Source organism: Salminus brasiliensis, chromosome 7 (genome assembly GCF_030463535.1).
Source record: "Salminus brasiliensis chromosome 7, fSalBra1.hap2, whole genome shotgun sequence".
NCBI classification, from domain to species: Eukaryota; Metazoa; Chordata; class Actinopteri; order Characiformes; family Bryconidae; genus Salminus; species Salminus brasiliensis.
In genome coordinates this window covers 1,402,493-1,416,266 of record NC_132884.1, presented here as the reverse complement: position 1 = coordinate 1,416,266, position 13,774 = coordinate 1,402,493, and the positions used below count along the sequence as shown (strand labels likewise).

The following is a 13,774-nucleotide window of genomic DNA, read 5'->3' as shown; positions in this document are numbered from 1 at the left end:
GGTTCTTCTATTGCATAATTGCAATTATCCAATTTCTTGTAACCCTATAATAATAATAATAATTAATAATAATAAAAAGAACTAATGCGCTGCCACTATGGTATAAATTGGCGCTCTCTCCCCTTATTGCTCATTAATGCAATGTTGGCCGCCACAGGCGTCTGCTGTGTGTGTGTGTGTGTGTGTGTGTGTGTGTGTGTATGTATATATATATATATATATATATATATATATATATATATATATATATATATATATAATAAAAATGATCTAATCTAGCATGTAAACACTATTACTTTCAAAAACTACCGTTCTCTCCCCAGTCCACACACGAAGCTGCATGAACACCCTGTTTGTTATACTGTTATGATGATGTCACCAAACAAACACATTTACATACAGCGTTTACTAATCAGCCCACCGCAGTTTAGCCCCGCCCTGAGCTGAGCTTAGTAGAAGTGTTTCAGCCTGAACCGCTTTCAGCCAATCACAAGTGTGTGTGTGTTTTGAGTTGGTTTGTGGGTTTTTGAGTGACAGTGAAAGTGCTGAAAGTGGGGCAGCTGTGTGTGTATGTGTGTGTTGGCTCTGGAAAAGTGGGTCCTGATCCATATAAGTTGTGCTGTGTGTGTGATTTTCTGAGTGTACCAGATGACTGGAGTGAATAAACGAGTGAACAAGTAAATGAGTGAACGAGTGAGCGAGTGAAGTGAGGAAGAATCAGAGGGGGGATAGGAGTGAGAACACACACCATGTTCGGGTTGGGGGTCTTGCTTAAGGAAACCTCAGCTGTGGAAGTTGAGGGAAGCAGACCAGCTGCCCCCTGACCAGACTGATCTCCGGCCTCTCCTGCCACCCGCATCAGACCAGCTGCCCAGCCTCCTGCCACTCCTGCTACCTGTCTACCAACTTGCGTTGTAGTTTATATAGACTCTGTTTGCTATTATTATTGTTATCATCATAACCCGTCAGGGAGAGATGGTCAAAAAAGAGAGAGAGCGAGAGCGAGAGTGAAGATGGTGGAAGGAGAGAGAGAGTGAGACCCCAGCCCGATGTTGTGTGTGAAAAATAGGCCCAGCCCGACCTCCAGTCTCTGCTTCTTTTCCCCTGGTTGTAGCCGCTGTGAGAGCTGAGCATTGCAAGTGGCAATCATAGGGGTCCAAGCATTATGGAGCCAGTAGAGCACGAATGATGGGCAGTGTTTGTGGAATAGCTGGTTTCTCTCTGAAGGAGATTTTGAGTTGTTGAACCTAATAAAGCTGCAGTTGCCCTGTATTTCACTCCCAGAATTCCCCTTGTCCCCCAAGTCACCGAAGTTTCTCCCGGGAACGCCGCTGCTGGACCCGCCACAGGGGTTTAGCTTCTGAGCCTGTTCACCATTTCACACCTAGGTCTGAAATAAATAAACAGTGTGTGTGAGTGTGTTTGACAGTCGTGCCCCGCAGACTCCAACTGTTTGGTGAGTGTGTGTGAGTGAGTGAGTGAGTGTGTGTGTGAGTGTGAGAGCTCTGTGCGGACAGGAAGCAGAAGCAGGGAGGTGGTGGGTTCAGAGAGGAGCAGGACGGCGGTGAGGGATAGAAATGTGAGCAGATGTCGCTGCAGGGTTGTGTGACTCAGAACACGTGTTGTGTGTTCTGTCAGTGTGAGGTCAGCAGGAAGTGATGACATGGGTTTTAGTGTGTGTGTGTGTGTGTGTGTGTGTGTGTGTGTGTGTGTGTGTGTTCGCGCCTGTGCTAAACACTCTGTCCGCTGTGTGTGTAAGGTGCAGGTATGGTGGTGGACTGGGAGCAGGAGACAGGACTCCTCATGACCTCCGGAGACGTTCGGGTGATCCGCATCTGGGACACAGAGCGGGAGATGAAAGTTCAGGTGTTTACCCATAAACCCTCAGTTGCACTTCACTGTGTGTTAGGACACACACTTCTGTCAGCAGTACCATGTAATGTAATGTATGTAATTAAAATGTGTGTGTGTGTGTGTGTGTGTGTGTGTCTCTCTCTCTCTCTCTCTCTCTCTTTCAGGACATCCCGACAGGAGCTGATAGCTGTGTGACGAGTTTATCGTGTGACCCACAGCGCTCCCTGGTGGTGGCAGGGCTGGGGGACGGCTCTGTGCGAGTGTACGACCGCAGGATGGCTCCGAATGAATGGTGAATCAAATTCCACTGAATATGAAGAATCAACTCTCTGAATCACTGATACTGAATCTCGCTGAAAATCCCACAGAAAGACAGACAGACATGGAGACAGAACAGCAGACAGAATGACCGACAAGCTGACGGGCAGACAGAGAGACAGACACACATGCTGACGGACAGACGGGCTAACAGACAGACAGAATCACAGACAGACTGGTGGGCAGACAGACTGACAAGCTGATAGACTGGCTGACTAATAGACGGGCAGACAAGTTGATAGACAGACAGCTGACGGCTGACAGGCAGGCTGACATACAGGTAGACCAACAGACCGAACAACTGACAGGCTGACAGACAGACGGACAGACCCATAGTAGAGCTGAATGGTCCAGAGTCAGTAAAAGGCAGTGTCTGAATGAATCGGAGAGTTAGCTGTGGGTCGCTCGTTTGCGGTGTGTGTTTGGGGCAGTGAGAGGTCAGATGTGTAGCTTGGATTAAATGCCAGGACACACACCTGCTCCACCCTGTACACACCTGCTCCACCCTGTACACACTGTACACGCCTTACACTGCGTACATCCCTCACTACTGACGCAGCGCTGCACTCATCTCTCACTCTCTCATATCTCTCTTACTGTGTAGTAGTGTTGGGGGGCAGCTGCTGTTTGGGGTTTGACACTTTGTCATCAACTCACACACACACACACACACACACACACACACACACACTCTCACCATGAGAAAACACTGTAATTAAGCTATAAAACAGCCCATGAATCTTTAAATAATGCTAATTTAGATTCTCCCTGAGGCTCCGGCATTTTCCACCCCGTAACACAGCTCTCAATCACCAACATGTGGTCCTTAAACCTCTCTCTCTCTCTCTCTCTCTCCCTCTCTCTCTCCCTTTCTCTCTCTCTCCCTCTCTCTCTCTCTCTCCCTCTCTCTCTCCCTTTCTCTCTCTCTCTCTCTCTATCTCTCTCTCTCGCTCTCTCTCTCTTTCTCTCTCTCTCTCTCCCTCTCTCTCTCTCTCTCTCTCTCCCTTTCTCTGTCTCTTACCCTCCCTCCCTCTCTCTCTCTCCCTTTCTCTCTCTCTCTCTCTCTCTCTCTCTCTCGCTCTCTCTTTCTCTCTCTCTCTCTCTCGCTCTCGCTCTCTCTTTCTCTCTCTCTCTCTCTCTCTCTCTCTCTCTCTCTCTCTCTAGTGTAGATGGTTCACTCAGTTTCCGTGACCCCCCCCCCCTCTTTTTTTTTTTTTTATTTATTTATTTATTTTAAAAAATATATACCGTCTCTTTCTCTCACTGTCTTATTCTAATAATAATAATGATAATGTAAGTTGTGAGGTGGGCGGGGCCTCCATGAGCATCAGTTAGCCTTGGGTCCCCATGGCTTAGTCGACAGTTCAGCGGTTGTCCTTCCTTAGAGCACTTTTGGTAGGTACTGACCACTACATCCCAGGAACACCCCACCCCACAAGACCTGCCTGATATTCTGGAGATGTTCTGACCCAGTCATTATCTAGAACATCACAGTTCGGTTCTTGTCAAAGTGTCTCCGATTCTTACACTTGACCATTTCTACTGCTTCAACACCTTCATCACCTTCTGCCAGGAGCTGCTGTAGATGAGGATAATCAGTGTTTTCACTTCACCTGTCAGTGGTGTTAATGTTCTGGCTGTTCTGGCTCTATGTGTATGCATGTATGGTCCATTGTCAATGAAAAGGTTCTGTGGGGACCTTCTGTGTTCTCCAAAAACCCACGCCTGACGCTTTTATTTGTGTTCTTTTATTTTGTACTTATTTAGTTATTAATTACATCAATACTTATTGATGAGAGTAGTTATTAATTACTCAGTACTACTCAGTATTCACTGCTAAGCCCACTGTTCTGGTCTGTTATGGTGGTGATGGGAGACTCGACTACGGTGGTTAATGGAGAGCAGCCCATTTGGTTTCGATTATCATAATGATGTTTTTACTGCGCCCCCTAGTGGACTTGTATTAGCAAAACATCATAAATTCCGTACAGTGTGGTATGGCTGTGTGCTCTATAGCTGCCTGTTCACTGTAAATATTAGTGGAAATACTTATCTGCTGATAATACCTGCATATGACTCACCTGCAAGTGACTTCATGAAGTGTGTGTGTGTGTGTGTGTGTGTGTGTGTGTGTGTGTGTGTGTGTATGTTTTGCAGTCGTGTGATGACATATCGTGAGCATGGTGCGTGGGTGGTGAAAGCTCACCTGCAAAGGGAGACAGACGGGCACATCATCAGCGTGAGGTAACACACACACACACATGCTATAAGTCATGTCTGCCTCCTCAGATTTATCCGTGTGTGTGTGTGTGTATACATTGTAATAGATGTGTGTGTGTGTTCTATGCACAGTGTAAACGGAGACGTGCGTTTCTTCGACCCGCGGAAGCCGGACTCCATAAACGTCCTGCAGACGGTGAAGGGTCTGACTGCGCTGGACATTCACCCCCAGGCCAACCTGTTCGCCTGGTCAGTGCAGCAGCGTTTGCTCCACACATACATGTTTTGTGTTCCTGGGCTCCCCCTACAGTCGAGGAGTGTAATTCACCTTTACTGCACTGCTGTAAATATAAATCAGGCTTTTAGCGCCCCCTCATGGACAGCTGTATGCATGCATCTGAAGGTGGAGCAGCATGTGGGCTGAGGTGGTAGAGTAATACTACAGGATTTTACACTAATATGACTCTATGGGTTCTGCAGTGTTACACAGAGATTCTCCTCCTGCAGCTCCACCACCAAACCTCCATAGTGCAGCAGCAGTTGCAGCTGAAGTGTTGGTATAACAGATGATTTTGATGGACACTTCCATCAGTGTGTGTGTGTGTGTGTGTGTGTGCATCATTAGTATGTATGAGGTTGTTCTCTGTTTATACATTCTAATGAGTTTGTGATGGGAATGTATTTATAACCTATGGAACCGTCTCTCTCTCTCGCGCTCTCTCTCTCGCTCTCTCTCTCTCTCTCTCTCATCCAATTTGCATTTGTCTGCTTTCATCTATTTAATCTCTCTCTCTCTCTCTCTCTCTCTCTCTCTCTCCAGTGGTTCTATGAATCAGTTCATAGCGGTGTATAACTCCAATGGGGATGTGATCAGTAATATTAAATATTATGACGGCTTCATGGGGCAGCGCATCGGAGCCATTAGCTGCCTGGCCTTCCACCCCTACTGGGTAACACTCTCTCTCTGTCTCTCTCTCTCACACACACACACACACACACACACACGGCTACTTTATTATTATTATTATTATTATTATTAGGCAGTAATATGATAAGTGAAGTTTCTTTGTATTGATACAGTATGAATCAATCCAGGCATATTTTAATAGATCAGGTATCAGCAGATCGGCAGGTATTCCCAGCCCGATCCTTTGTTTTTACCTCTGTGCCGCTGTGTTTGAGGAAGCCAGCATTCCTCCATACAAAGGTGTGTAAAATGGGCGAGTCGTTTAAAAAATCAGACTATAGCGACTACAACTACAATTTTTTTGTTTGTTTACCTAAGCAGGCTAATGCTAATGCTAATGCTAAAGAAATATGACATCATAGCACATTCCAAACAAGTTATTTCCCCTCAGGCCCCAAAAACAGTATATATCACTCCTGAGTCTCACATTATATAAATATTGCGTATATGTGTGTGTGTGTGTGTATGTATGTGTGTGTGTGTGTGTGTGTGTGTGTGTGTGTGTGTGTGTATATATATATATATATATATATATATATATATATATATATATATATATGTGCTTTCCCCCTATGTAATTATCTCTCTTTTGCTCGCTCACTCCCTCTGCAGCCTCACCTGGCCGTGGGCAGTAATGACTACTACATGTCCATCTACTCAGCGGAGAAGAGACTGAGATAACACCGTGAACTCTGACCCTTTTGACCTCGCGTGCCGGGCAGGAGGCGGGATGTAAATGACTCTGTGTAAATATGCAACTACCACCATGAATGTCTAGTGAAGGCTGCTGAACTCACACGACGACTATATTATTATAATTATTATTATTATTATCATGACTATTATGATCATTCTTCTTCTCATTTTGGAGTTATTGATTGTAGACTTGGCTGTGCTGAGCAGTGTGTATATGTAAACTGCGTATAAAAAAAAAGATAAACAAACAAACAGGGAAGTATATTTTAAGGTTGGGGCGAGAGACTACAGCCTGGCTGAGAATCGGGCTGCCTCTCTCCTGAAGTCTGAAGGTGAGGCTGCTTCTGGACTTGAAAGCAGGAATAATGAGAGAAGATGCGAGGAGAAGATGAAATATGTGCTGGACCTCACCCTTAACACCTCCAAAAGAGGTGCCTGAGCTTAAATGGACACAGGATAAGTGGAGTCTTTACTCACACACACACACATATATATATTTTTTTTTTTTCTCCATACATACAATGTGTGTGTAGTTGTCATAACAAAACCTGCGACGTGTAAATTGATGTAAAAGCTGCTTTAAAAAAAAAGGATGGTTTTGATATGACAGCGACTACATACACTATATGTCCAAATGTTTGTGGACACCCCTTCTAATAAACTGAGATTGTCAAGTCCCACTACAATAGGACTCTCTGCAGCAGATAAACATGACTCTATTGGCTCCATGCTGCCTAATGCCAGGCGTGGGCTTGAGGAGGGGTATAAAGCCCCCCAGCATTGAGGAGCTGTGGAGCAGTGGATGAACTAACGCTCTCGTCACTGAATGCTACAGAATCAAGTAGAGAGCCTTCTTCCCTGGACAGTCTTTTAATATTATTATTATTTTATTTAATACTTGATTTCTGGGAAGAAAAAAACACGATGAACGAGCAGGTGTCCCAATACTTTTGTCCATATAGTGTGTGTTTGTGAGTGTGTGTGTGTGTATACATATATCAACAGTCAGGCCGTCAAAAAGAAGTCTCAGATGTTCACTGACTGTGTGTGAGCAATTCTTTTTGACTGCCAGTGACTGTATATAGTGTGTGTATAGATACATATATGCGTGTGTGTGTGTGTGCGCGCGTGCGTGTGTGTGTGTATATGTATATGTATGCACAAACAGACTATGTTCTGAAATGTATAGTTTAGGCCTAAGATGTGCACACACAGTGCCAAAACACACACCTTCACCCCGCCTGGCAGTGGCAGGGTCACTGTAAAGCCACTGTCCAGACACACACTGACCGCATGTCCGCACAGATCAATGAAGAAGACAGAGCAGATGCACAAAGGCATATAACACACACACACACACATACAGTAAAACAAGGAGACTTAACCAGGGGGTTTAGACCTGTTAAAGCGATAGTTCAGCAAAAGGTCAGCCTAGACAAGTTCAGTGTCTGAGGTCTGCTTCTGTAGGTTTATCGCTTTGGAGTCTATAATGCACATATATACCCCACCGATTAGCATCCTGCACACTTACATCATGCTAACTTGTGTGCAGTACTTCAGAGTTTTACTGTCAGAAGTACTGAACGTATGTTTTGTTGGAGGGGGGCGGTGTGATGCTGTTAGCACCATGCTAATTGGTGGGTAGTCGCCTCCTAGCTCTAGTGTAGTACTATAAGCCTTTACTGGTCAGTGGTGTTTGTGGGAGAACTGTAAATATATAATGATTGATTGCTGAACTATCGCTTTAAAATATCCAGATTAACTGAGAAGTCCCTTTGCTGATGGGCCGCGTTTGGAGCATCCAGCTTCATGAACCCTCACTACAGCTGAAGAGAGAGAGTGTCCGTGGGTTTCTGGGTCGTGGTCCGGATGTGTGTGTCCATTGTGTCTCCGGTTTCCATGTGCCCTGTATGGATCCTTAAGGTCAAACGCTGCTCCTGCCTTTTTGCCTCCGTCTTACGCCTCTTCCTTTTTCGCCATTGTGCCGACTACTACCACCATGATCATCAGGATCATCTATTTAATTTGTTGTTGTTTTTTTATACGTCGTTTTCTCCGTTTCACTGTCTGACCTCCGAACCAGACCAGGCAATGTCCCTCCATCCACACTTTTCTCTTAGAAATAAAATCCACGCCTTTGCTCTCGCACACGTTTTCCATTAAAGGGTCCATATGATAGAATTTTTTCCAGTTTTCCTTCCTTCAAAATAAGCGCTGTTGTATTTAAACAGTGTCTCAAATCCCTCGCTTCACTTTTCAGTCCTGTATGGAATCTAATAAGCTAATAATCGGTCGTCATTTACCAATCTATCCAGCTCTATCTACAGCAGTGTAGGCCCACCTATTCAGCCATGAGCTATACGGCCTCTCTCAGAAAGCCTGGACTGATTTCTGGCTGAGCCAAAAAATACAGGACAGCCAATCAGAACAGAGCTCATTTGCATATATCAGTCCTAAACCCAGCCTGATTAGCCCCTGCTTAGCTGAGGGGCAAAAAAGGCTGAAAAATGATCACGAATGAATGAATTATGACGTTTTCACCACACACGCTTACCGCACATGCATGTCATTGGTGGTGGGGTTCAATCAAATAGACAAATAAGGTTAATAAAGTAGGATACGGATCCTTTAATGGAAAGGGTTCAGTGAGAAATGCTGCTAATGTTGCTAACAGTGAATGAAAGCAGGCCTCAGCACCGTCCTGCTGGTTGGTGCTGTTAGCTTCCATTTGTTGTTGTTAGCACCGTTAGCGTGTATGTGAATTATAGGTGAAAATTTCGGTTAATAAAATGTTCGCACGATATAAAGGCAGCTAGCATTTTTAAGTGGTATTAAAATGATTAATGTGGGTTTGCTTTGCTTTGCTTTGGCAATAATGGGCCTTGTTTATTATTTTGGGAGCTGGACGGTATTGCAGCTTGGTTCTGAGGTTCTGACTGAAACGTACCTCTGTTTAAAGCTTTTTCGATCTTTTCGCTCATCGTGTTCTTTGGTTTCGAACGACTTCAGAGTTTTGTTCTGTTGTGTTTCAGTATTTGTCTGTATTTTGCGTTTTCTCTGTGCTGGAGTTAGCAGTGCTGCTAAGTCAGTGCTAGCCTGCTCAAATGCTAGCTAAAGAAAAGCCAAACAGCGTGAAGCTGTCAGACGACCCTCACCTCACATCTCCATCCCCTCTCAGATCTTCTGCACTTTCTGTTTTCTTCTCGTTCTCTCCGATTAGCACTTTTTCCTCACACAACTGCCTCGCGACTTAGCTAGCGCTTCTTGCTGGTCTGAATGTCTAAGCTGTTCGTTTTCACGGCCAGCTAATGCTAATGCTACAAACACGCTCACTACATTCGCTGCAGCGGGAATCTCTCTTCTCTTTGGTTCTATTTTTTGGTCTTTTTCCTCTCCTTTATTGTCAGTGTCTTCTCAGTTCTCAGCGGTTTAGCTCGCTATCGCTAACCTTTCTCCCCTCAGGTTCTTCAGGTCTTTAAAGGAGAATTACAGTAATGCCCCAACACTTCCCCATTATTCAGTGGTTTAGATGTGAAGATATTCAGAGTGAATTTGGTGTGAAACTGAGCTTCGCTGTGGAGAAACGTACCGACTTTTGATTTCTTTACAGTGGAGGTGAATGGAACCAGGCGTCAGTCGCCGTAAATACGACACAGATACAGCCGCTGTTTTATTTCCTATCAAACCCACCAGTTAAGCTGTACATGTCGTCTGGGGTTTAGATGGCATGATGATGATGATGATGATGATGATGGTAAAATAGTGGAGAATCTCAACAAATCCAGTTTTCTTTAGGGACTATTTTTACTGCAGCATGTTTCCCTCCAACTTTCTATGAGGGGGCTTTTAGTGGGTCAGATGGTTTCGTTCACCACCACTGCGAACAACTCAGATTTATCTAGAACAGAACAGAGTGTACGTTATTTTGTTTACATCTTTAAAATATTTACTGTATGTATTTTTTTTGTTTTTTGTTTTTTTTTTTGTTTGTTTGTTTGTTTGTTTTTTCCTCCCAAAATCAAAATAAGAGTCCTGATATTGGGATAAGAATCTGCAGTATTAGGACGAATAGCTAAATATACCGAGTTCAGGTGCTTTTGTTGGTTTTCTGATGTTTACGAGTGAAAACGGCCTCGGTTCACCTGCTTGCTTGTTTGTTTGTTTTTGGGGGTCTTTTGGGGGGTCTGAACTCAGGGCTGTACTTCATGAATTTCTGCTCTGCAGTCTCAAAAGGAGCTCAGCAGTGGAGGAGCAGCGTTCTCCATCCAGAGCAGCTGAGCACCGCAATCTAATGTATGTAGAGATCTGCAGATGTTTCTCCTGTCAGCTCAGAACCAACTCTGGAGTGATTCTCTGTTCACACTGATCCTGATTTGATTACTTACTCTGAATCACTCTGAATCACCCCAAATCACTCTGCGTCACTCTGTATTACGCTCCCAAAATCTTCCTCAGTTCTGTTCATAATTCTTCCGATTTCTTTTTGTTTTTCCTCTAAACTTTCTTGCTTTTTTGTTTTTCTTTTTTCTTATTTATTTCTTGCCTTTTTGTTCTCTTATTTTTTTTACTATTAATTTTTAAGTCTGTTTCACTCTTCTATCTTTCTTTACAGCTTTTTTGTTTTTTTTTACTTTTGTTTTTTTTATTATTTGAACACGTTTCAAAATGACTTTTCTCTCTGTTGTATTTCTGAACACAGCTTTCCTGGTCTGTTAGGGTCTGAGTGCTGGAACACGCTGCTCGGTGTAACGCTGTGTTGTAACGCTCTTTGTTTGTTGTTTGTTTTGTTAATTTCCTCGGTTTGTTTGTGTTTGTTGGCGTTTGGCTCCACCCTGCGTTCACCTGTTCAGAGAGAGAGAGAGAGAGACGCCCTTTCTCTGCCTCTGATGAATCTCCTCTCTTTGGTCTCCTCCGGTCAGTCGGACGATCGGTTGGTCGGTCAGATCTGGTGACCAGCGTTTAATTCTGGACTGAATTCAGGAGCAATACGTTTGTGTTTAAAGGGTTTGGTCACAGGCCTGAAAACACAGCGACTCTTCAGCGCCCTCTGGTGGAGCGGCGGAGACGCCACAGCCTCGCTGAGGCACGCTCACCTCCCGGATTATCCTGCTTTGACTTTTAATATTTTAGATTTAAGATTTAAGTGAAAAAATGAGAAGCTAGTAGAATGAACTGATGAAATCAGGTGTTCTGTGACTGTAGACTGCTTTTGCTGGCTGTTTTTATGATGGGATTAAAAAAGAAAATCATTCAAATAAACCAAATACACACAAATATACACCTCTCTGACTTTTTGGTTATTATACATTTTTATACATTTACTTTATAGAATACATGTTTATTATATAGACAGTGATTTGAACTGAAGAACATTGATTTTCTTTCAAAGGGTGGATGTATCAGGCAGTTCTTCAAGGTGAATCTGACACTTTGACAAGAACCAAACTATGGTGGCTAGACGACCGAGTCGGAACATCTCCAACATGGCCTTCAGGTCTTGTGGAGTGTTCCTGGTGTGCTGTGATCAGTGCCACCCAAAATTGCCCAGAGAAAGGAAGGAAAGCGGCAGGGGCGACAGGGTCATGGGTGTCCGAGGCTTATTGATGCTCATGAAGGCCCGACCTCTTAAATGATCAGGAGAACTTCAAGGATCTGCTGCTTGGTGCCAGATCAGACACCTTCAGAGGTGTTGTGAAGTCCTAACCCTAAACCCAAACCCTAACCCTAGGTTCGATTCCCAGTCTGGGTGCACTACACCAATAAGAGTCCTTGGGCAAGACTCCTAACACTACACTGGCCCACCTCTGTAATACGAGTAACCTTGTAAGTCTACTAAAGGCCGTAAATGTAAATGTAGGTCCATGCCTAGATGGGTCAGAGCTGTTTTGATGGCATGAGGGGGTCCTGCTGGGGGTTTAATGCTATTGCTGATTTATTTATATATAAATAACTATATATAATATATTAATGTGTGTATATAAACCAATGTGCTAGTATATATAGTATAGTCCTACTTATCTGTATTGATAAATCTTCTATTGGTTAATCCAATGATTTGCTTCCATTGATGCAATACTAATTTCATAATCTGCTATATTTTAATTTATTATTAATATGCAGTCAAGAGATCATCAAATCAGAGGGTGGTCGTTCTCATGAACTCTAATGAGTCCAGATGTATTCCTGCTTTATTGTACCTCAGATTGTCCGTCAGAAGCCTGCTGAGTAGCGTCCTGTTTACTGACTCAGGCTATTGTTCATTACTGTAGTGTTCATCACTCCCAGATACACTCCTTACTGTGTTCCTCAGAGCGTCGGCTTAAACCTAGCACCTCCGCCCACACTTCCAGACTTCTGTCCACTGTCCGCTCTTTTCTGCCCAGATTTTCAGTCATTTCCAACTGACACTCATTATGTGGAGCTTCCACTGTCGTGTAATGCTACCAGTGCTGGGGCGGTGAAGCATAGCTCGCCCTTCCTCCTGAAGCCAAACAAACCACGTCTTCTCAAACCGCTGCTGACCCAACACCTCTGCAGCTCAACACGCTTGCAGGAGAACGCTAACTGCTAATTCCGTGAGGTCCGGTTAACGTCTTGGGTTATAAATGAACATGGCCGTGTATTCTGGTTCAAACTGACGATTGTTTTATGAACGCTTATCTTCCCATTAGCTAACCCATCTAGGACAACAGCAATCTGTGGGGACGTTTTCCCTTAATGTCCCCAATATCGGGCACTTCCACGTATTCCACATTTCCATTCAGATGTGATTTAGTTGTTTTTATTCTGCAGGAATAATAAATAGTTGAAATGCTTCTCTAAGACGAGAGCTTACGTTTATTGAATTTCACCCAAGCGATTGTCAAAGACAGAGATCGCGGAAGTCGCCGATACTGGGGGCGACCGTTGTTAGGGGACTAACTGAGTTACGGTTTTAGATTAGGATGCTAGCTAGCTAACCAACTTTGTTACCACAAACAATTAAATACAAAGGTAATCATAATTACACCAGATAATTACATACTCAATACATTTCTGCATCTTGAATATTTGCCTAAATCTGTACATAACTGCCATGGTTGACCGTTAACTTGGCTAGTAATTAGCATGCTGGCTAACTCGCCTACAATGAGCAATAAAACGACACAAAGCTAAATAATAGTGTCCTGACTGACTGACTGTGTGTGTGTGTGTGTGTGTGTGTGTGTGTGTGTGTGTGCACTCTTTTATTAGTTTATTTAGAGCATTTTCAGGAAAGAAACGAATGCGCTCAGACACCGCTGACGTTAGCATGGACGTGAATTTGGGTCCGAGTTCTCCGAATTTGATCTAGACGTTAAGTTTCATAAGCAAAATCGGTTTGCTGTAGAAGTCACCAACACCGAATCGCTCACAGTGATGAATCCTACTGAGACGAATTCCACTTCACCGACCTCAGTTTCAGTTTCCATTTCTCAACACACACCATCCGCTAAGTGACCCCACAGACACCAGACGTCAGTTGGCCATCTGAGAGACTTTTTACTCTACAGACATTTAACAGATGTTGTAATTTGTTTGGAAATCTGAACATTAGGTTTCATCAAGCTCTAACGTTAGACAGACGTTACTTTTTTAAAACTACTGCGCATTCATCCACCTATCCAGCCCACAGCAGTGTAGGCCCACCTGTTCAGTCAAGGACTCTTTCAGCCTGGACTGAAAAAGTCCTTTCTGGCT

General features: G+C 43.9%; 1 protein-coding gene across 1 annotated transcript in view; it reads left to right on the top strand.

Annotated features, from left to right (window-relative positions):
- The window catches only part of rptor (regulatory associated protein of MTOR, complex 1), a 128,341-nt gene extending 117,010 nt beyond the window's left edge, over positions 1-11,331 (top strand). The window contains 6 exon segments of the mRNA XM_072682857.1: positions 1,760-1,866; positions 2,019-2,146; positions 4,330-4,416; positions 4,525-4,641; positions 5,213-5,342; positions 5,972-11,331. Of these exon segments, the coding sequence (XP_072538958.1) occupies positions 1,760-1,866; positions 2,019-2,146; positions 4,330-4,416; positions 4,525-4,641; positions 5,213-5,342; positions 5,972-6,040 (638 nt within the window). The 3' untranslated portion in view covers positions 6,041-11,331.
- The last annotated feature ends 2,443 nt before the right edge of the window (positions 11,332-13,774 follow it).